Below are 25,165 nucleotides of genomic sequence, written 5' to 3'. Positions count from 1 at the left end.
TTTTTTGCTTTCAATATTCTTTAGATCTGTAAACGCAGTTCTCTCCTATGATCTGTTGGCTTTAAGTATGAGTTGAAAAAATAAAATAAGTGCAATTTTTAGGGACTTAGCTCTTTTGATTTTTATGATTTTTATAAACAAATTATAAATTAAATTCGATTAAATATGTTTGTAAAATATTTTATTTTATTACAACTTTCAATTCTATAGAAATAATAGTAAAAAACTAACGATCCTACGAATGTGTATGTCAATTAATTTTTGTTTGAGGTTTGTATTACTATCAAATTTATTTAAATTGCTCTTTATATTTCATCACTAAATTTAATAGATTTTTTATTTATTTTTATAAATACTTAAATTAAAGTACAATTTACTTAAATTAAGTTACATTATAAGAAATAATTAAATTATTATTGAAAGTACTTTAATAAATATTAAATAAAAAATAACTTTAGTTTGGGAAAATTTATTTCTATTATTTTTGAAAGCATGTTAGTAAAATATTTTTAAATTTTCCAAAACTTATTAGTTCCCGCTAGTTTTTGGATCATCTCTTTATAGCATTTTTTATATGGTTCTACTTAACTTAAAACTAATCTAAACCACTTTCAAAATAACAAAATGTATTAATTTGGTAAGTTAAATACTAAAATTACTGTGGTGTTGGTGCCAATTTTTGCTTTTCCAATAAAGCGTCCAAGTCTCGTATGTTAGTACCGTGTGCTTTTGTAATATGTCGGCATAGTCCCCGATAGTGGGCATAATCTTTTCCGCATGCCTTACACACAAATTTCTCTCCGGTGTGTACATTTTTGTGTTGATTCAATAGGTTGGTATTTGTAAAAGCCTTTCCACAAACATCACATACTTGATCACGTATATTTGAATGGGTCTTTTTGTGATCAGCCAAATTTCTGGGATAAGCAAAATGATGACCACATATATCACAAACATGTTTACGTTCTGCAGGATTACTTTGTTTGTGCTCTTTGCGATGCTGCTTGGCATCTTGTATGGAAAGAAACGTTATTTTACATATTTGGCAATTATACTGAGCCATAGATGCGGCTGAAGGTTCCTGTCCTGACTCGTGCACTCTAACATAATGTTTACGCAAACTGCGTGGATTTGAATATATATTATCGCATAGTGAGCATACACATTTCGTTTTATTATGAGTCTGCAAATGTTGTCTTAGCAAGCCACGATGTGTGAAGCCTTTGCCGCATTCAGGACAAACATGATCCCGTATATTGTTGTGATTTTTCATGTGATTGGTTAACTGATGTTGGGTATAGAAACTATCGGCACACAGTTCACAGACATACGGTTTGGAGCCATGTTTTATAACATGTCGATGCCATTCCTTTTTGCTGGGAAATGATTTGTCACATTCCTCGCACTGAAAAGGACACTCCTTCGTATGACGCCTTAAATGACACACAAATTCTTTTTTGTGTGTTAATTCGCGTGGGCATAGCATACATTGGAAGGGTTTGGTGCCTTCATGTCTTGATATGTGGAATTTGTAGGCGTATATATCAGTAAAAGTTTTCGGGCAATAATTGCATTTAAAAGGACCAACGTGTGGCAACAGAAATTGTATGTCTTTATAGAATTTATTGCTGGACTGATATTCATCATTCTTATTACTGGCAATATGACTCATCTTATTTGCATTCTCTTCTCTAGCCATTTCGATTATTTCGTCTATTGTATTTTGCATAATATCAGCATTAAATTCTTTATATTCACACATTTTTGAAAAATCATTTGTCATAGATTTTAAAATATCCTGTTTATTTATTACCGAAGTATGATAAATATTGTTTTCATTCCAAAAACATTCATTTTCCTTTAACAGTTTGAGTAATGAAAGGAATTGATTATCATTTAATTGTTTATAAATACCACTTCGCTGAAAAATAAAAATTTTATTTATATAAAAAAACAATATTAACAAGTAAGAATTTTATATTCGTCTGTGCCGAATCTTAAATACCCAGCACCAATATAATACGATTTTTGTGCATTTTTATAAAAACATGTATCTGGTTCATCCGTTTTAATTAATTTTAGTTGTAAATTTCACTTAGATTCTAGATCCATGCATTTAAAAAAACAAAGTTTTTCCGCTTCAACCTATTTCGTTCATTTTTGGACATTGTTTTTACCAATAACTATCTGTCCCAAATTCTTTCCTTATCGCCTTAAGTCCTTTCCAAAAATCTAATACAATTCTCGGAAGTGGTCCTTATGACCTATTAAGGGCTGATCCTCATAATACATATATGTGGATGTGACGAAGTTATTTATAAAAGATTTATGCTTTTTTAAGAGATTTTCGGTAGGACCATAATATATATACCATAATTTTCTGATCAACAAAGAATATTTGGGGAAAATGCAATTTCACTACATCCTTCCCTCGAGGCCATGTCATGCCTCCATTAGAATTTTTAAGGGCCCTGAATATATATACTTTTAGGTTCTACAACTAATATTTCAATATGCTACAAAAGGAATGACAAAAACCCATATATTTGGCGGTGAGTATAAAAATAATAGCTTTGTTTCAGTATTTGCCGGATCTGCTAATTTTTGTAGGAAATCGAAATAGTAATAAAAATTAAATTTTTGTTTAGATTTTCTGATTAATTTTGAGATGTTCTGACTAAAAACTGTTAATTTGGCAAGTACTGGAAAAGAGCTAATGTAAATTTAATAAGATTATATTAAAACCATGTATCTGATTCAGATTCGTAATCATAATGTATTCTTTATAGAACCAACGATATCTCCATGGTGAATAATGACAAATGATTTGAGTGTCTTACCAATTTATTTTCCTTTAAATGTGGTTCTAAAAATGTTAATAAATCATAGAACCATAAAGGTTTATAGGATTCTCCTTTATCTCTTAATCGTGAATGATGTATAAATCGCAACTTAAGGCGTTTAATTATACGCTCTATTTGTTGCAAAGTTGCACTGATGTCAAATTTTTCATTAATTTCATTTAATATGATTTTAAGGGCTGTTTGCTTTTCTGGTGAACTTCTTTTTTTGTTTTTATGAGCAATGTCCCATAGAATATTTTGCTTTTTATATGCATTTATAACTGCTTTAATAAATTCACGATTTTTGGTAAAACGTTTAAGATTTGTTTTCTTATTTTCAAATTTCAGGTCAAATAACTCAATATCGTCATCGACTTCATCATCATTATTATCCTCGTCATCTTTATCATATTCCTCATTAAGATATTCACCAGCATTGTCATAATTTTCATCGTCAGTGGTGGCCTTATCTGGCTTTAAAATATGAAAGTACAATTATGTTTATATTAAAATAGTAACGCATTTATTAATCGTTATTAAAACGAAAATATTTTAGATCTTGTATTTACCTCATAATCTTCATCACTACTATTATTGTCATCATATTCGAATTGGTATATTTCCAAAATTTCATTGTTATGACTAGCATTGCTGTTACTATTGCTATCCCGGTTTAAATTAACATCATTGTTCTCAATCGATTCAGATGCTTCTTCCTCTTTGACAGTCACCGGTAGGAAATCAGTGTAATCGTAACGGGTTTCATCCAAAGGGTCCTAAAAATTAACATATTTGTAGCATTACTCTTAAATAACTTTCAGCTGCATTACATTTTCTTTATTATTCCTAGGTTCCGTAATCGGCTTTGCTGAACTCTGCTTCATTTTTGATTCAGTGACATTTCCATTGCTTGCTACATTTTCTTCGATGGGATCCTCTTCTTTATATAAATTTGAACATATATCATCTATTGGATGATGAGCATTATCCAGATGTTGTAAGAAAGTGTCCAGCTCCCAAGAAATATCTTTACAATAAATACATGATAGAAACCTGTATTGTTTTTCACTTATTATAGGAGATCTATAAACTTCACCACATTTTTGAAATTTATCAAAGGATATGGATCCTTGTATGGACTTTAAATCCATTTTAATATTATAATTTTAAGAAAAACTTATATTTATTAATCAAGCAGAAAAAGTCTATGTTTACGTCTTAAAAACAATAACAAACTAACAACTCTGTTATTTAGTATAACAGTTACTTACAAGAAGAATAAGTACTAAACATACTACACCAACAATAAACCGCCGCTGCTAGTAACGGCGTTATTTAATATCCTCAATAGCATCTATCGTAGATTTTTCATCAAAAAGTGATTTTGATAGCAAAATATTCAGCAAAGAAAGTCACATCTGTTATAAGTTTAAAATAAAAACAAATAATTTTTAAACATTTTATTGCAATTTTTGTAATTTTACTTTTATATCTTCCAAATTGTAGCGTAAAGTATAAAATAATGTTGATCTTCCTATTTTAATGAAACCATATACATGTCATATTGTAATTTATAACATATGTATATGTAATATGCTTATTGTTTTGTTATATGTATTTAAATTTTAAAACATGCTAGAATTGACCGAAGTCACAATCAAAACGCAGCCCCATTAATTTCTGCAACTTTGGAGTGTGCTATAGTTTTTTTGTTTATAAACAAATTTCTTAAATTGTTATACTCATAAGGTAACATAGTGACGAGACGTAATTGTCAAAAACCGAAGTCTGCTGTCAAAAATCAAACTCTCGCGACAACAAAATACATGCAAGTCAATGTATTTTGTAGTAGTATGAGACATATGATTTGTGTTATTTTTGTTTGACAAAACAGAGTTTCTCGTCTCTATGCTTAAATTTCTATGGTAATACTTTGTGATATTGTATTGAAAAAAAGTATAATTATAAATAAATATTATTAAAAAATATATAATTCAATATCATTAAAATGAAAACACTTCGTCAGCCATCAACAACTAAAAATTTAAGCAATTTGAATAGAAAATGTGGAGACATAACATACTGCATACAAGTGGGAAAAAGAGTTTATGCTCTAAACTGTTTATATTGTCCCCAGATTTGTTTACAGTGGGACATATTTATTAATCATATGGAGGAAGAACATAATGAAGACCTTAATTTTGCATTGCAACATCAAAGCCTTGAAACGGAGCCACAAATAGACAACGTACAGGATGAAATTTCTGAGGATTTACAACGAAATAAAACCACACCTACTACATTTAATAAGGTAAATATTTTGCAACATACAATCAACATAGCGTAAATCTTAAATAATTCCAATACTATATACCTACCTAATATCATAAATAGAAATTAAGGTTAACCATTGTTTATGGACTCCACTCTTTTTAAGTTGAACATGAATTTCCCAAGATATGGGCCTCCGGAATTGGGTCCAAATCTGTTAATAATTTGGGATGCTTTAAATCCCATTTTTAAACCTATTTCGAAAAGCTTTCAAACGATATAAATAAATGCGATACGATAACAAATATGAAAGATATAATAATATTAGCGTTTCAACTTCATCTTTCTTTTCCACAATCATCTTTTCCTACCCCCTATTTCAAGATTTTTAGATTTGTTCCCAAATGAGTTTTAATCTAATAGTTCATGAGATCTATTATTGTATTGCATTTGGCCAATTTTATGTGCCTAGAAACGCCAAAATGTTTTATATTAAAAAATAGGGACGGAAAACAATTGGTCTGTTCAATAACAAAAAACTATTACGAATTATTACAAATTTTCACACAAAAATTTTAAATTTATATTGAAAAACTGGAAAATTTATAAACAATTTGTGATAATTCGTAATAGTTTTTTGTTATTGAACAGACCAAATGATTATTCTTGAAATTTCAACCAAAAAAATCAAATAGTAGGAACACCAGGAAAAAACGAATTGATTACCTCTATGTTATTGATGTAATCAATTCGTCTGAGTTTTATTTAAAAAACTTAATTGTTTTTGCTACAATAACAAAACACATGTAAAATGTCCCTTAAAGTACTCGATTGTATTATAAAAAGTTTTTATAGTGGGGAGGGTATAATGCGTTTGTGCAGATGTTTGTAACGCCCAAAAACCGATCGACTTGTAATCACTTTCTGAGTCTATTAAACGATGTCCGTCCGTCTGTCCATGTAAACCTTGTACGCAAAGTACAGGTCGCAATTTTGAAGATATTTCGATAAAGTTTGGTACATATAATTTTTTCGGCCCAAAGACCAAGCCTATTGAAAATGGCTGAAATCGGGCCGTTATTTCGTTATTATCAATAGGCTATTTTATTTGGACTTTATCGGTCATAAATGTTTAATTTATATAGATATCCACACAAATTTAGCTCCAAATAAGTTTTATATATACGAAATTCATGTCACCAAATTTTGTTACGATCGGTCCATAATTAGTCATAGCTCCCATATAGACCCGCATCCGAAAATCCCTTTAACGTGCATAAATCTCTCAAAAATGTTGGTATACACACAAAATTCAACATAAATAAGTTTCATATAGACATAAATCACACGACCTAATTTCATGGTGATCGGTCCATAACTGATCATAGCTTCCATATAAGGTCCACTTTCGAAAACCAGTCACGAATATAAATTATTGATATTTTAAAAGAAATATGTTTTTGGAAAAACATTTACTTAGTATATGTATTATATAGTCGGGCTTGACCGACCATACTTTCTTACGTGTTTTAATATCAAAATTCTCATGACTATATCTGATATATTGATAAAACCCACAAGGTTTTTCGACTTCGCCAAGCTTCGTCAAATCTATTATGCTATATGTATATAGGGCTTCTGAATATATATAAATTATAATCAAAATTTAGCTACATTGCATTCCAATCAAATTTTTTGATGAAAATTATGAATTCTTTATTATGACTATGTAGTTGGAAATGAAAATCCCTTATTCTTAATTACTTTGTGCAAAATATGTTGTTAAACTAATTGTATTTACTATATTTACATTTTAGCTCGAAGAACCGAACCGTTTTCCATTTAATGATCCCTTAGAAGGTGATAATTCAACAAATGCAATGTCTTTGGAAAGTTCAATCAAGATAGAAAAAATAGATTGCACACCAATTCAGACAATGATTGATGATGATGATTTTCAATATGATAAAAGTGAAGATGATAAGAATGACGAAGAGGTAAGTTATTAGCAAAAAAATTACAACTCTTATAAATAAGATAAAAGTTTATAGTTTTCAATCATTAATTTTCTCTCACTAAATCCACCCTTCAAAAACGTTCTTTCACAAAGTCTTTTTCCTCTTTAAATTTCAAAATTACAAACAACTACGTATTTATGTAGATTGTAAAAAAGAATTGTATTGTTAAAAAATACAGAGTTTATTGTCTGTTTTCGTTGATATCTGTAATCCTAATTGGAATATAACTCAAATGTAAAACAATTAAGAGTGTTATACTTGTTTGTGGCTAATTTTATAAACTCTACTTTTGTATATAATAAAAATTATTTGTAAAAAAATTTTTTGGTGGAATCATTTTAGTATTATTCGATTTAAAAAAAAATATAAAGTAATCTTCTTAATTAATGATCAAAATGATACAAATTTTGGAACTTCTATAGAGAAGTCATGTTTTCAATGCATTTATTATGTTCGTTTGATGGTTTTTACTACATTTACTTGCTTTGGCAATTTTCAATAAAAAAAAACTATTTGTAAACGAACAGTTTGAATATTTAATAGTTTTAAAAAAGTGAAAAAATTATATTTATCCTACTTATTCACATCACAGATGGATAATACGCAATATATATACAATGATGAAAACGAGCCCATTGGACTTGTAATAAAGAAAGGTAAATAAAAAAATTAAGACGACAAAGTATTCTACTATACAACTATTTTATTTCAGATATACGACATATCCAGGAGCAATTAGATACTAATAACAGGCTTATGCAGCAGTTATTTGAAGAAATAAAATTGATCCAACATAATAAAGTGCCACATTTTCTCGTTCCTTCTACATCTGAATCTTCGCTACGGTACGACTCGAATCTTACTCGACCAAAGATTGTCGACTCAACGACAGCTAAACCAAGTGGAAGTTTTTTCCACAGGAAAGAACGTTCGACAGTAAACATGTTACAAAAACATTCACACATTCTAAATAACGCAAGAATATTACCAAAAACACCCTTTGTATGCAAGGAAGAATTTTTAAAATTTGAAGCAAAAATTCATGAATCTGAAGAAAATTTTGCGAATTTGGTATGTCAAATTGCAAACACAAAATATATTTTAAGCAAATTATTAATACACTATTTAATTTAGGTAAAAGATTTTAAGGAACAATCAATTGAAAATGCCTGTAAATTTATAAAATATTGTTGGCGGCTATTGATAAAGGACGAAGTGGCAAAAGAGTTTTGCTGGCAGGGTTCTAAAGACAAAATGGGAATAAAAAACTTTTCAACATTGTTAGCAATTAGACGTGAGTGATGGTTATTGATCTACTAATAACATTACTTAACTAAACTTATTTATTTCAGTTTCATATGCTAAAAAATATACAGACCATAGTGAAACAGAATTTGAACGGGTGGTCATCTTGTATTTTCAACAGGCTAAAAATCGATGCGATAAGAAATTAAAACAATAGTTTTCAGTTTATTTTTTTAAATAAAGCTACTATTAGAGATTTTGTTTTTTTTTAATTTTCTGTTTATTGTATGTATCTTAATTTTTTAATGAACTAACAATAAGTATTTCATATTTTATATCTAATAAATTTTATTTATTTAGTCCAACCAATGTCGGACGGAAAATGTGTATCCATTGTTTTTATTTTAAATTGGCATTCTTCCTTGTTGTCTTTGACCCAGATCTACTGTACACCTCATTCTTAAATTTGAAAGTAAATTTATTCTTTCTCAAGTTTATTATTTATGTAATAATTCAAAGAATACCATTGTAAAGTAATTTCAATTTTAAATTGGAATGAATTTTATATTCTGCCAAGGGCGTCATCAGTAATCTTACATGTCGAAGATGTACTGTAAACATCATATGATGAGATTTTTTATGGACCTCCTCTTATATTAACTTAAAATTGTTGAGAAATAAATTAATTAAAACAGTTTTATAAAAATTTAAATAATTGGGGGATTCAAACAGTCTGCTAACAGTCGGTCTGCCTGTTCAAATCTTCCTTATACTATTTAATGGCTTTTTAAAAGGTGTGACGATGAACCTTCAGATAATTTGCTATTTTTTTAAAGTTCATATTAAGGTTATTAATTTCAAAGTGTAAAAAATCAGAGTCTAATTTTCCATTTTTTTTGAAATATTAAGGTTAATATGAAATGGAGACTGTAAGGCAACCAGACAATACTCCGTATGCGATAACGACTCTTCAATTGAGACCAGAGATGTTTTCACAGATCTGCAATTAACGTAGGCATGTTGGGATTTAGATATGAGCAATGTTGATATAGTCATTCTCAAGTGAACATCGATGACCCTCTCTAGGATTTTCAGTAGAAAGAATCCAAGACTAATTGGTTTATAATCCAATTATTTAATTCAAAATCAAAACAATTTGTTTTCTCTTAACCTTTCCATTGATGCATTCATTATGAATTAATTCATTCCTTTGATAAGTCATTCTTTATAAAATTTATTCATTATTGTATCATTCAAATTTTCTTGAATTCAAATCCATTAAAAAATAGCTTTAAAAATGTATTGAATGATTAAATTTTCCACGAAAAAATATGTAATTTTTGAACAATTTTAAAACAGTCCAATTGCGCATTTTTCGGACACTATACATTATAGTGCTCCAAAAAAATAAAATTGCGAATTTTGACCGGCCCCCCACTAGAATTGTTCTATGTATTGTAGAAACACGTTGTGTAAAATATTAGGATGATAGGATAACGTTAACTGGTGGCGCAACGACGCTGAAGAGGTGCATTTATAGGGGGGAAAATGGAATTTTTCAGTTTTTGTAAAAATTTTGCCATTAAATAATTACTTTTGCAAATTCATTGAAAAGAATCGAAATGTGCACGTAATTGTCGTTCTAATAAGATATAAAACATAAAAATTGGTTAAAAAATGTTAAAGTTATTAAAAAATCGCCAGGCCACTAGCCCGTCCCCCCACTAGAATTGTTCTATGTATTGTAGAAATACGTTGTGTAAAATATTAGGATGATAGGATAACGTTAACTGGTGGCGCAACGACGCTGAAATTTTGAGGTGCATTTACAAGGGGAAAAATGAAATTTTTTCAGTTTTTGTAAAAATTTGGCCATTAAATAATTACTTTTGCAAATTAATTTAAAAGAATCGAAATATTGGTTAAAAAATGTTAAATTTATTAAAAAATCGCCAGGCCATTAACGTATCTCAGGCCACTAGAACAATAAATGTAGCAACAAAATTAACATATTTTGAGAAATACATATTAAAATAAAAGCTTATTTTGAATTAAAATATATCCATATTCACTTGTATATGAGTTTTTGTCTTCGTAGGACAACGTTAACCTATTCGCAGGTATAACCAACAAAATTAAATTTTTTTAACGGCAGTTTCAAATTTTTAAAAATTTTGTTAAACAAATTACAGAATTTTTTGATCATCACCTTGGGATTTATTTGGAACATAATAGGGAATAAAAATATAAAAGTATGACAATACCGCCTATAGTTTTTCCGTACCTGCGATTTAAATTTTGCGATTTTCGAGAAAAACTAGCCTAATTTCCATACTGTGCCTAATTTCCATACTGTTATGATTTTTAAGTAAAATCTATTAAGTATATTATAGTCCAGGTAATTTTAAATATAGTCTGAATGTTTTACTAAAATCGGAAAACGTTAACCCTTAAATCGTGAAGGTCAAAGGTAAATTTTTGATAATATTTGGATTTTGATGAAACATAAGAAAAATATAACACAAAGCATAGTGATTACAAAAACAGTAGAAAAATTAAAATTAACCCTATATAGCACTTGGTTTTAAAATAACCCCAAACTTCTAAAACCATAAAAAATTATGATTTTAAAAGTTTTGGTCAATAAACCATATATTATTTACAAAAATAAATTAAGCGCCTGTGCTTTTCGAAGCAGGTCCTTTATGCTTAAAATGGTGCAGTCGTATGATATAGAAGGTCAATTAACGTAATTTTAATTTATTCGTGTCTGATAGTTTCAATCTGTTACTCAGGCCGTCTAGTCAGAGATATTTCCTTAAATATTAAATTAAAATAGTAAAAAATTGCGATAGCTTAGTAATCACGTAAGCTAAATATAGGATTCTATGAAATAGGAACAGTGTCAAATTTAATATTATTTACAGTTGTCTTCCGCTGTTTTGGAATTCGTTTACTAACCAAAAAAAATGGATATTTGAATATGATTTCATTATTTGTAATTTTTAAAGACCACATGATGTGAAAATATTTTAGCACCCTTCTAACATTAACTAGTCTTATCCTTTTGATCTTGAGCTCTTATACACTCAGTTTTAGGCACACCACCACAATTATTTGATTTCCTTTTCATAGAGAATATGCGCAAGATTTTAAATTGGTAAAGAAATAAATAAAAATTCTTAAAATTTTCTTGGTTTTCGAAAAATTCACAATATTGAACAGAAAATGCATCATTCGTTAATTCTATTATCCTTTGTAGATTTCATGTCCTTGAATTTATTAGTATTAACAGTAAATTGCTGTATTGTAACCGTATTATAGTTTTTAACAATTTTTTATAATTATTTTTTCAAAATTTTAAAAATCAAGTCAATTATCTTAGAGTTGCATATTTTTTGCTTGCTCAAATTTAGCACTGTTTTTCCTAAAAATGTTATAATTATCCTTGCATAAAAAATATTGGATAAAATGTCATACAATAATTGCCTAATAATAAGAATAAAAAAACAGCAGATGTGGACAATTGGATACCTTTTTGAGCAAAATCAGTGCTGTTGTAAATCAAATTGCATAGCGTTGCATTTTTTATGCTCGCTACTGTACATATACATATATGTAGCTATTTGTCGGCATTAATGTCTTCTTTCTATTAGACTTACTTCTAAATGTTATTCTTTGACCTAAATGATTATTTTAAGTTAAGAAGAAATCGTATTCCGTTAAAGAAATAAACAAAAATAGTTGTGTTTCACAAATTAGATAAAAAATGAATTTGTTTTTACTCCTTTAGTTCACAGTTAACATGGAGCAAAATTCGCTGTATCAAAATGCAAATTTCTCTATGACAGATAACCAAGAACGCCAATATAAAAATAGTGGTAAGTACAAACAAAATTAGAAACATTTCTGGAAAATTTGAGATTAATTGAAAATTTTTTTTTTAGATTTTCATAATTTTAGGATTGAAATTAAAGAGGATTTACAAAACACTGAAATGAAACTAAGTAAAGGTGAGTGCTGGGTATATGTATGTATATGATTAAAGGCAATTGAATAATATTTTCCACAGAAATAAGAGAACAAACGAAAGCTATAAAAAGTATTGTAGTACGCATTATAGAGGAAATTAAACTCAATAAAAATTTGAGGACAACGCCAAAAACGAGCGTAATACCAAAAGAACCTTTCACTTCTATTGACGATTTTTTAAATTTTGAATCCGAAATACAAAATGACGAGAAAAAATATTATCAGCTCGTAAGCTTCACATAAATTATTAACTTTTATCATTTGATTATGTCTTGCATATATTAAACATCTGCTTGCTTATTTAATATTAATTTTCAGGTTTCCGATTTTGAAGAACAATCCGCAAATAGTCTTCAAAATTATGTGAAATCAATTTGGAGAAAATTAATAAAAGATGGTGCAGCCCAGCATATGTGTTGGAAAGGCACAGAAAGAAAAACACCGGTACGATCTTTAACAGTAACACAAGCTTTGAAAGGTACAATTCTTAAAAACCAATGTAGTAAGGATATAATCATATATACTTATTTTTTTATTTATTGTAGCGGCTTGTGTTAGTAAATTTACTGTGGAAGCAGATTTAAATTTTGAAAAAATATCCATACAGCATTTTCAACATGCAAAAGGACGACATCTAAAAAAACTAAATTATAAAAATAAAACCAAAACAACAATTTAATATACTGGAATATAATAATAAAATTAAGCTTTGTGGATCTTCATGTAAATATGCATTTATGCCTTTCATACTGTGCAATATGTAAAGTGTGGAATACTTCAATTAAGATCAGATAATTTTGGGTTTTAAAAATATTATATTTACTCAGAAAGCGACTTCAAAATTAAAATCAGATAATTTTGGCTTTGAAAAATATTCGGATTTAATCAGAAAAACAAAAAAATATATTGATTCTGAGTACGGGAACAAGAATCTGTATTGTTTAAATGAGTATTCTTATTATTATTTTTAATCGTTATTATTATTAAGATTTTTGATATTTTTTAACTCAATGCGGTTTAGTGGTCACTTTTCTAAGTACCTTTTCTAGATTCTTTAAAACATGTTTTAGTGATATCTATTGATATTTTGCTAAACAATTAAATTTTTTGAAGTAATCGTTTATGTTTTTTTTTGCAAAACTTTGCCATAAGGGTATACCAAATGATATAATAGAATTGAATTGGAGAAAGTCTCACTTACACAGCTATTTTGTTTGTTTTGGTCCGGAAATTTAGTCAAAATGATTATACGCTACGAGAATTTGTATCATAATTAATTTTAATGCATGGTGATTAATAAACTAACAACCCCATTCCATAAAAACCTTTAGCTTTATTTTTAATAAATGAACTTTATGTAAATTAAAAATGCAATTGTTTTGATTATAAAATTATTATATAATTATAACCATTACATTTCCGAGTTGTGCCGTTTACAACCGTGTTATCTCCATTTTTAAAAATTGTGTAGGAATACAATTTGTAGCCTCATAAAAATGTATCTTTTTGAATTATTGAGTTTTTACATAATTTAACTAATATGCATGGAAATAAACTTTAGTTAAAGTCTACAAGTAACTTATTTTTAGTTCGATTTCAATTTTTTTTTTTATTTTTTTAATGGATGAAGTCATTGTGTTCAAATTTCGTTTATTCATTAAATAAATGCAAATGTATACAAATATTAAATAAAATAATTCAAATAAGAATAAGAAGTTATTAAAATCTTGTAACAGCTTATACTACACAATTTTCTAATCTGGGGGTTCTGCATCGAAGACAAGGCCAATATATTGTGCTACTTCAACTGGGTAGGTCCATAAATCCATTGGACTAGGTGGCGTTATCATGAGGACCCTGACCACAAGCTGGGCATAAATTTGGGACGGAAAGGTCTATGTGGGACCAGTAAACAAAGAGCCTGTTGTTCCATCACGACCTAAGTTGTGCCAGATCTACTCTTCTTCTCCGAGTCTGCTGTGGGCGACTTCCAAGTACGATAACCGCGGTTTTATGGCGTCTCTATGAAGCTGTTGTATACGAATTACTAAAGAAATTTAAAACTTTGTTTTTATAAAAGAAAATCTAATATGAAAAAAAATCACTGAGGGGGTGCTTTAGTTATGGCCGATACTGTATATAAAAATTAAATGGTCCATGTATGTAAGGCATCACTTGAGAACGTCTAGAGCGATTTGGCTGATTTTTTTTATTCGATTCGAAATTTTCAGGAGATGGTAGCCAAGTATTCTATTTGGTGAGAGATCAATTACGTCCCACGGGGCCATTAAGGCCCTTCCGAGCCATTTAGTTCTGCAAATTGCCAGCATTGGGCAGTAGTATAGAACATGTTCAGAGGTTTCGGCATGAAGTCCACAAAACCTGCTCTGTTTATTCTCAACGTTACCTAACATAAATTGATGATACTTCAAATCTCAGTGTCCGGTGAATAATCCAGTAAGTATCCTCAAGTCACCCTTTTCGAGCGAAAGCAACGACTGGGGTCTACGTCTGGATAGGGTGATGAATCGTTTAGACTGTCTTAGTCCTGGTAAATTACCCCAAAAATTATTAATTATTTTTGTAAATGTTTTGTAATTATTTATACATATGTACATATGTATATACTTTCATAAAAGTCTGTAAGGATTTAATCCATTGACCATTGACCCTTTTCGAGCGAAAGCAACGACTGGGATCTACGTCTGGATAGGGTGATGAATCGTTTGGACTGTCTTAGTCCTGGTAAATTACCCCAAAAATTATTAATTATTTTTGTAATTATTTATACATATGTATTTACTTTCATAAAAGTCTGTAAGGATTTAATCCATTGACTTAAATAAATAAAAAAAATGCCAACGAGCGTTGTTGTTATTGTAGCAGCAGTGATTGCTGAGTTGACAGCCCTTGGCCGAGTGAACTCGGGTCATTCCAGTACGTAGAACCGGCTGTCATGGCAAAACCAACGAGCGTCGAGAGCCCTTGTTGGCGATACAATCAGCACAATGTAAGTTCATTGTTCATTCAAGGATGTCCAGCAGTCCATAACAACACCAGACCTCACTTCACATGATGATAAGACTCTAAGAGCAGCCTGACTATCAGACATAACAAATATTCTATTAATCCTTAGTCTCCTTCTTAAGCACTCGTTGGAGCATGTAAGGATTTCGTAAATTTCCGTCTGAAATATTAATGGGAATGTACCCATTGGGATACCCTTTTGAAAATTGGGACCATAGACACCAGCACAAGTGTCAAAATTTGTCTGTTTGGAACCATCAGTAAACCATACTTGATCGGCATTATTTTGCCACCATGTTTGATTTAACCACTCGTCCCTTTCAGGTATAAGGACCTAAACATCCTAGTTGGTGACATATAGTCCGATATTGCAATACTAGGATCATTTTCATAGATGCCTAGAATGCGCATGTGCCCAACCAGATCTTCCGGCCTTACACGGGATTTTCCCGGTAGTCTGGATGCACTCCTATAGGCCAATAGATGTAAGGGTGGGATATGTAGGATTGCACCCACAGCATGAATGGGACTGGTGCTCATGGACCCAGTAATATAGACACAGATGAAGCGATATACCTTGTCAAGTAAAGCTCTCGCGGTCACCTGTTCTACATTTTTACACCTGCCAATGCATATGTAATTATTGGCATAATTACCGTAATAAAAGACCAGTAAATCTTCTTCGGTTTTAACCCCCGCGTTCTACCAAAAAGACGCTGGCAGGCATATATTGCCCTAGTGGCGTTTTTGATAGTGTTGGATAAATGAGAATTCCAAGTGAGAGTCCTATCAAGTGCAACCCCAAGATATTTTACCTACTTAGAAAACCCTATAGATGAGGCATTCAATGTAGGCTCTATCATTCTAATAACTCTCCGTTTTGTAAATGGTACAAGAATTGTCTTGGCTGGGTTAATGGTCTGCCACCTTTCCAAGCACCACTTGGTGGTTATATTCAGAGCAGCCTGCTTCCTTTCCGATATGGTTATGTCATCCCACCCAGTAACAGAGATTACTAAGTCGTCGGCGTAACCATATGTGCGGAAACCGAAGTTGTTAAGTTTTTCCAGAAGTTCATCGATGACAAGAGTCCACAATAGAGGCGATAGTACGCCACCTTGTGGACATCCTCTAGTTGCCCTAATGTTCCTCGATGATAGCCCCCAAATAACTTACATACATGATTCATACATCAATATATCGAGAATTCTTCCGGCTCGGTTGCTATTTAAAATCGACAAATTCGACCCACAAATGGCTGAGATTTAAGGAAAAAACCGGAACATCCTCGATTTTTGTCCTATTTTTGATCAATATTTGGATTACTAAGTCATTAATATAGACAATATGGATATCTAATGATAGACTTGATAATTTATACAAATTATCACTGGAAGTTACGGGATTCCGTTCGGTTTCTTTTAAAAACTTGTAACGAGAGAGCAAGAGAGTGTTAAAAGTGAAAGTTCGAGGATAGAGAACATGATATTTTTTAGTTGTAAATGTAAACAGAACTAAAAAGTTTAAAATTAATACAATTTACAAGTTTTGCAAAGAAAAGAAGTAAAATAACACAAAACAAACGTTTTAAATTGATTTATAATAAAATTCAACTTATTTTTACAAATTGTTGTTCGCGTACTTTTTTTTTTGTTATTTTTCAGATTGAGAGTAATTTATTTTTACTCTCTAAAATAAAGTTACTGGATATTTTTTACTGGAAAGTACGCGAACAAAAACATAATCACCCCTATCGCGAATCAACATTTCACATGAAATATGTTCCCTTTTCCTTTTTTCGTTCATCAACTTTGTTCACGTGAAAAAATTCCCCTTGTTGTGAAATTTTTAGATGGAATTTTGTAAACAATAAACAGCTGTTACGAACAAAATCAACTATTGTGAATGTAAAGTTCATCATGATATTCCCGATAGCAATTTTTCCTTCGAGGGAAATGAATATTTCATGGGAACAAAATTTCACATGTTATTGCCGATAGGGGTGAATATTGCTTTGTCATCAGGTGTATGCATAAAAACATACAAACATTGCAAGTTAAATAAAAGCTGTCAAAAAAGATCTTCATCACGGTTAACCGATTTAAAAAAAACGGCCTGTTGAATTATTCGAAAATATAAAATATTCGAAACCGGTTTAACATTTATTTCTAGTTGAGTGACCACTAAAGCTTGTGTTCACAGCCCCTTATAAAAAGTCAAATTTTTCAAGAGAGTAACAAACTTCAAAAGTTCAGTTTAAGTTTACAATTAATTACCATAACAAATATAAACTAAAGACATATATATTTTTTCTTCCTTTTTAAGACATCTGAAGAAGGTTATGATTGGAGTGAACTAAATGATGACATTTCATTACAATCCTCATCATCTTGCAATAATGACAATAACGATGATCACAAGAATTTTGTGTTTAATAAAATCAAACTTACTGAAATAATAATTAAATATTACAAAAATTATCCCGTATTATGGCAAACAAATCGAAATGAACATACAAATGTTATAAAACAACAGGAAGCCTACAAAAAAATAACAAAAGTGATCAATAAAGAAATGAATTTAAACTTCAAATGCATTCAAATTAAAGGAAAGATTAATAAGTTAAGAAGCAAGTTTCGTAAAGAGCATGAACTTCTTACAGCATTTACTGAAGAAATTGATACAAATAGTAATGAAAGTGATATGGAATGTAATGAGTTTTATACTACACCAAATGGACCAAGAACTGTATCATGGCTATATGAAAAGATGAGTTTTCTTAAAGACCACATAAATAATGGAAAAAAACGAAGTAAAAGAGTAAGTAACCTACAGTAAATTAATTAGTTTTAAAAATAATCACCCTAACTATGAAAGAAATTTTAAAGTTAATTTTTGTTAAAGTCGACTTTATTTTAAAATAGAACTTTTGTTTTTATTTGAAAAATGCTTCAAAACTTTTTCCAACATATACAGTCAAATAATTGAAAATATTTTTCAATGAATGTAAATAAAAAAAAGGAAATTTCAAAAAATTTACATAAAAGTTCAAAACAAAAAGCTTTTTTTTAAATAATAAAACAACATTTTAAATTATATTTGAAATTTGTTTTATGGTACGAAATTTAAAATAATAGTCAAATTTATGGACTTAAAATCGACTTTAAGGCTTTTATAGTTAGGCTGAATATCAATAAAACATGTTTAAAGTGTGAATATGTAAATAATACTATGCATACGTAAAGCCGTTTTCGTTCCTACGATAAAATTTTGGTGACAATTTTAAAATATTTATAAATCTCACAAAATATTGATTTATTTCCCAAAATTTTTATATATCTCAGGAAAAACATTTTACTGACTTGCTATTACTTTTCAATGACAACTGCATACCATCTGTATTATTGTACATAGAAGTAGTTTGGAAATGGTTGACATATAATCTGATATAGAAGTACTTGTTTACGCAATTCAGAATTAATCTTCTTCTATCTATATAAATAAAAATCCAATGTCGTTCGTTGGTAATTGCATCAGTAGAGAACGGCCGGACCGATTTATACAATTTTTTTTTTAAAAATGTTGGTCATAGCCCAACTTAGGTTTTTACAGAATGAAAAATTGACCACGCCCACTTTTTCGATTTATTTAAAATCAGAAAACGGCTAAACCGATTTGGCTAATTGTTTTGTTTAAATGATCGTAATCCAGTTTAAGTTTTTACTGAAAGAAAAATTGACCACGCCAATTTTTTTTTCGATATATCTAAAATCGCAGGACGCCTGGACTGATTCAACTAATTTTTTTTTAATGTTCGCAATACATAGTCCGCAAAAGTTTTTACATAAATATAAATTGTCCTCTACCTCTAAATTTGCTAATTTATTTTTTATTTTAAATAAAAGAAAACATTTCTATTTATAAAATGTGTAAAAATAAATTATCTATCATTTACTTTTACAAAGTTATCCTATTTTAAATATAACTACTCAATTGAGTACAGTGGCGGAATCCATATACAAATTTTTCCAACACTCCAACACAGCAACATTGGAAGATAGTGACAGTGATTCTTTCTATGATTTCGCAATCAATTAACAGATGAAGAAGAAGGTGGTGATGAGAACATGACAGTTGACAACTTACCGAGAGATGTGACAGGCAACATTGAGGTGTTTAGACTCGACTTAAAGAAATGTGTGGGTGTACTGATATTGATTTGATATAACAAATAACCCAGAGAGGATTTATAGTGGTCTTATGATAAAGATATTGGCATGGAAATTGCATTAAATTCAATGTCAAAAACGGATATTGCTACACTTACGATTTATATTGTAGAAAATAGGAGGCAAATTTTATTGATCCCCTAGGGTCAAAAGTAGTAAAAAAAAAATTACTTGAGAAAAAGAAGAGGTATTTTTTGATAACGTTTTTACTAGTTGTATTATCTTGGTCGATCTCAAGGAAAAAAGAATTCGTGCTATTGGCACAATTTGAGAAAACGGAACAAACAAGTTTCCATTAAGATTTGCTAAAGAAATGAATAAAGAAGAGTGGGATTCATATGACTATAGATTTGACAAACAAAATGAAATTCTTTTGATAAAATGGAAATACACTAGCGTCTGTACAACGCATAAGCGTAGCTAGACTATTACTCTGGGGTGGGCAATTGTACTTCCAAATAGTAAAAATAAACAATTTTTTTTATCACAAAAATTCAGTATATGTTAGCAAACTACTACTTCATTTTTAATATTTAAAACTGCTAATTTATTTTATAAAATATTTTTATATATTTAACTTCCAATAATCAACTGAAGGAATAGAATCCGGCAAATCCAGATTTTAGCTTTTACCTTATGTTGATTCTATATAAAAATCTTCAAGAACACTTTTAATTACAGCGTAATTTTTAATTACTGACTTACAATTTTCATATCTACAACTCCATCTAGTTATGCAAAGGCTGTTTATTTTATACTGTTTAATTTGAAGAGCTTGGCTTAGGCTTTTTAAATCATTATTATTTTCTGGTTTCAAAAAGTGAATGCATAAAGCCTCTATGCTAATAATGTTTGCGCTGATGATATGTGTGAACACGAATCCACAATAACTAAGTTTAGCCTGTCGGATAAACAATGAACCAAAATGGCTTGCGGATTTGACTCCTTTATTTTAGCTTGTAAAAACCAAACATTACAAGTGCTCCGTTGTACGATTGGCATTGGGATATTTTTTAACTTTTTGGGTTCCAAAAACTCCATGATTAATGTTCTAGGGCACAGGAATCTCATAACGGAACAATCTACAAATCCAAAAAAATCTTTCTGCGACTTTCCAAATTTTTATCTGGGGTGGGCAGATGCGAGTCTGGGGTGGTTTTAAATCATTATTATTTTCGTGTATACCTAGCATATAGTATCGAAATCGTTTTTAAAATTTAATGAATTTATGATTTTAATGAATAAAGCCTAGTACTCTGTTCATATGTATTTGCGAAAATTTATGTTTTTTTCATGCGAAACTGTTGGTTTAAATTTCATGTGAAAGAAGTGCGTGCTGCTTATATTATTTCGTAGTTACAAAAAAAAGGTTCCTACAAAAAATTTAATGAATTTATGATTTTAATGAATAATGCTTATTACTTTTTTGAGTATTTTATGTTTGAGGTTTTTTCTGGTTTCCGCTCTATGTATATTTTCTGTATGGTGTAAAAAAAGTTTTTTTTGCTTCGGAAATGACGAAGTTTGTGCCAATAAAGCGTCATAATAAAGCACACCGATTGCTCATCGAAGCGATGGTTTGTGCGATTCAGATGTGGCGATTTTGACACAGACGACAAAAAAGTTTGCATTACTCCATGAATATTGTAATTGCTACATCACTAATTCCAAAGCAGCCATTAAAGAAAAGTGATTCTGATTAAACTCATTCTATAACTAGTTATTTTAGAACAAGTTCTCAAAATTATCTTTTAATTTAATGTTTGTCTCCCTAGATTAGTTAAATGGACACAGTGCGATGACTCGAATGAATACGTTTTCATACAAAATTCGGTTTCTCTATTTTCAACAAAAATATTGTTACGAAATTGTACTTGAATTCAAATATAACGATTTTAACGGTAGCAGAATGCTTTCAAATAGCAGTGCTGTAATAGCAAACTTTAACATATCTTTGGGCATTATTAACATTGAATAAAAGCTTTCAGTTGACCATTGATCGTAAATTAACAATGCTGTTTGCTACAACCGTATATTCGAATTCGGATATTCAGTTAAAGAACATTGTAGAAAGTACACCACAGATGGCGTATGTATTAGAAAGATATTGAATATTCGGGCTTTGACAGTTAAAGAGCAATCTAGAGTGCGGATGGCAGTGTTATAAATAGTGGCAGAGGTTGCAGTCGTTAGTGAGTTTATCAGAGACGCTTTTCGAATAAACATCAACTGAGTGCTGTGTTTTTCATGTGAATTCGTGTACATTATAAAGTGTGTCTGTATTTCTGAGCATTTATAAACGTGTATAAAATAAAACATTGAGTGACTATTTAATTCTGTTGTTGTACATTTTAAATAAATAAAGAGTTACAATTTTTAAACTACTAAACGGCTTTTATTTGCAATCAAAAGTTTCCGGTTTATTTAAAGGAAATAAACCCGCGTTTTAAAAAGGTTAAAACGTAACAATATCATTTTTTTCCCTTTATTTCCTTTCGAGATCAAGGAACAATTTCTTACATTTAAAATGCAAACAATCGCAATAATGTTTCTCCTGTAAAGTTTTGTGTTTTGTACTTAAAGTTTACCGCTGTTAGCGCTCGACTTTTTTTCTTTTTTACAGATAAAGTTTTTGTATACAAAATCAGTTCATTTTTAATTTTTTTTTTATTTACTTTAAGGGTACCAAAGCATTGATGAATGACAAAAATTATTTACCACTTGCAAAATTTTCTTTTGAAGAAAATCAACAATTTGTGGAGCTTTACAAAAGTTATCCCTGTCTATGGGATGTAAATCATATAGGATTTCGATTTAAAAATCTGAGGCAAGAAAGTTTACAAGAACTATTAGAAGCTGTTAATAATGAAATGAATTTAAAAATATCTCTAAAGGAGCTGCAGAAAAAACTATATATTATACGTTACGCAATTACACAAGAAAAGCACCGAAAGATCGAAAGTGAAAAAATTAAAGCTGTATTTACGCCGCAATGTAAATTGTACAATGAACTATTATTTCTAAAAGACTCTGTGGGACCTTTTAAATGTGAATATTGTGATCAAATTTTTAATGGACCAGACCAATATAAAGTACACAAGTCCTCTCATGATGGATCAATGCCATACACTTGTCCCCAGTGTAAAAAAGGTTTCATGAAGGTGGGCAATTGCACTGTACATTTGAGAAGACACACTAAAGATTATCAATTCGAGTGTCAAGAATGTGGAAAAAAGTTTCCCACATCGACGGATTTAAATGTTCACTCACGTCATCATACCGGCGAAAAACCGTACTTTTGTGATATTTGTGGACAATCGTTTCGTACATGGACTTATTTTGATTCCCATCGAAGGCGTCACGAAAAGAATCCAAATCATAAATGTTCGCTTTGTTCGAAGGGCTTCTATGAACATAATAAACTAAAACAACACATGAAGTCCCACATGAATGTACGTGATAAAGTTTGCGATGATTGTGGAAAATCATTTACCTGTACAAAGTATTTAAATCAACATAAATTAACTCATGCGGAAAAGAAAAAATATTCTTGCAAAATTTGTGGTAAAATGTTTGCACAACGTGGAGCTTTAAGTAATCACACTAAATCACATGGGATAATTACAAAATTATAAAAATGTTTAGTGCAACATATTTAATTTATATATAGTTGACTAACAGACCCGGTGTGCTTCGCCACCCCAATTAGAAGAAATAGTACTATCAACTCTCACTTTGTGAATCTAATTGTAAATGTCTAATTTCATATTTCTGGGTCCATTATTATAGAAAATGCAAAATGGGTTCCTAATTTTAAATTTTTAGGTTTATTATTATTATAAAATATTCAAAAAGTACCATTGCAATAAGGAAATAGTACCATTGATTATCTTTTTTTAAATTCGCATTCACTAAACCATAACCCGCCAAGTTTGAATTTTAGATTTGTATATCATTTCCTATATTATCAACTAATTTTGTTTCTATAATACTTAATAATTAATAAATTTATAAAAAAAAAGAAACCGACCGGTTTTTAATTTTTTAAAACCGAAACCGCGGTTTTGAAATTCTTCGATTTTTTGGAAACTCTAGGTCCATTATTATAGGAAATTCAAAAATGTACCCATGATAATAAAGAAAAAGTACCACGACGTATGCCCTTGAATTTTCACTCACTTGGCACCATATTCGCCTAATTTCATATTTCTATGTCCATTATTACAAAAAATTAAAAAAGTACCATTAGAATATATAAAAAGTACCAAAAATCCCCCAACTGTGGTTTCCCACTCACTCGGGTCCATATAAGCTTAATTTCATGGCTTTAGGTTCATTGGTGAAGAAATTACAAAAAGTACCATTAGAATAAAGAAAAAGTACCAAAAAGTATCCCCTAGAATTCTCACTGACTTATGACCTTGTATGCTTAATTTCATGTTTCTAAGTTCATTGTTATAGAAAATTCAAAAAGGTACTATTAGAATATAGCAAAAGTACCAAAAAACCCACACTTGTGGTTTCCCACTCACTCGGTTTATATATATAAGCTTTATTTCATGTTTCTAGGTTCATTGGTGAAGAAATTACAAAAAGTACCATTCCAATAAAGAAAAAGTACCAAAAAGTCTCCCCCTAGAATTCTCACTGACTTAGGACCTTGTATGCTTAATTTCATGTTTCTAAGTCCATTGTTATAGAAAATTAAAAAAAAGTACCATTATAATAAAGAAAAAGTACCATGAAGTATCCGCTTGAATTTTCACTCACATAGGACCATATACGCTTAATTTCATATTTATAGGTCCATTATTATAGAAAATTCAAAAAGTACCATTAGAATATAGAAAAAGTACCAAAAAGCAGCCACTTGTGGATTCCCACTCACTCGGGCCCATATAAGCATTACTTCATGTTTCTAGGTTCATTGGTGAAGAAATTTGAAAAAGTACCATTCGAATAAAGAAAAAGTACCAAAAAGTCTCCCCTTAGAATTCTCACTCACTTAGGACCATATATGCTTAATTTCATGTTTCTACGTCCATTGTCATATAAAATTGAAAAAGTACCATTAGATGAATAAAAAAGTACCTATAGTTCAGTTCTCACATTTTGGTACCTAAATATTATACCCTATTCCTAACACTAACTTCACTCAGATACATATCAGCTAACTTTAATGTCGATAACTGAAATAATTTAAAATGTTAAAAAAGTACCATTTGGAGAAAAGTACCAATTTCCCTTTTTTTCCTTGAACACCCCTCAAGTTTTTTCCATTTTTCCAAAATTGTTTATGCTATTAAAATCTGTGTTAATGTGCCCAAGAATAAATATGTTTTAAAAAAAGTACCAAACTGTTTACCCGGATTTGGCCCAATATACACCTTTGTACTCGAGTTCCAAATAACAACCTGTTAGTTAATTTTTATATGAATCAAGGAACCAACGTTAAAAAAAATTATCAAAATTGGCTTAATAATTTCAAATATAATGTTTT

General features: G+C 29.8%; 2 protein-coding genes across 4 annotated transcripts; one reads left to right on the top strand and one right to left on the bottom strand.

Annotated features, from left to right (window-relative positions):
- Window positions 1-567: 567 nt before the first annotated feature.
- LOC135958630 (zinc finger protein 782-like) lies at window positions 568-3,994 on the bottom strand. The gene is made up of 4 exons (XM_065509522.1): window positions 3,674-3,994; window positions 3,413-3,619; window positions 2,841-3,317; window positions 568-1,921 (listed from the first exon to the last, which is right to left on the bottom strand). Exons 1-4 carry the CDS (start codon window positions 3,992-3,994, stop codon window positions 656-658), a joined length of 2,271 nt encoding a protein of 756 aa, XP_065365594.1. The 3' UTR covers window positions 568-655.
- A 795-nt stretch (window positions 3,995-4,789) lies between these two features.
- On the top strand, window positions 4,790-23,363 carry LOC135958945 (zinc finger protein 502-like). Of its 3 annotated transcripts, XM_065509897.1 has the most exons (7): window positions 4,790-5,154; window positions 6,932-7,111; window positions 12,171-12,258; window positions 12,325-12,390; window positions 12,450-12,637; window positions 12,728-12,887; window positions 12,955-13,109. In XM_065509897.1, exons 1-7 carry the CDS (start codon window positions 4,852-4,854, stop codon window positions 13,086-13,088), a joined length of 1,119 nt encoding a protein of 372 aa, XP_065365969.1. In that variant the 5' UTR covers window positions 4,790-4,851; the 3' UTR covers window positions 13,089-13,109. The 3 variants fall into 3 exon arrangements, with proteins under 3 accessions (XP_065365969.1, XP_065365968.1, XP_065365967.1); XM_065509896.1 differs by lacking the exons at window positions 12,171-12,258; window positions 12,325-12,390; window positions 12,450-12,637; window positions 12,728-12,887; window positions 12,955-13,109 and adding exons at window positions 7,725-7,788; window positions 7,845-8,203; window positions 8,267-8,426; window positions 8,485-8,760; XM_065509895.1 differs by lacking the exons at window positions 12,171-12,258; window positions 12,325-12,390; window positions 12,450-12,637; window positions 12,728-12,887; window positions 12,955-13,109 and adding exons at window positions 17,762-18,256; window positions 22,347-23,363.
- Window positions 23,364-25,165: the final 1,802 nt, after the last annotated feature.

Source organism: Calliphora vicina, chromosome 4 (genome assembly GCF_958450345.1).
Source record: "Calliphora vicina chromosome 4, idCalVici1.1, whole genome shotgun sequence".
NCBI classification, from domain to species: Eukaryota; Metazoa; Arthropoda; class Insecta; order Diptera; family Calliphoridae; genus Calliphora; species Calliphora vicina.
This window is presented reverse-complemented; position numbering and strand designations above follow the sequence as displayed.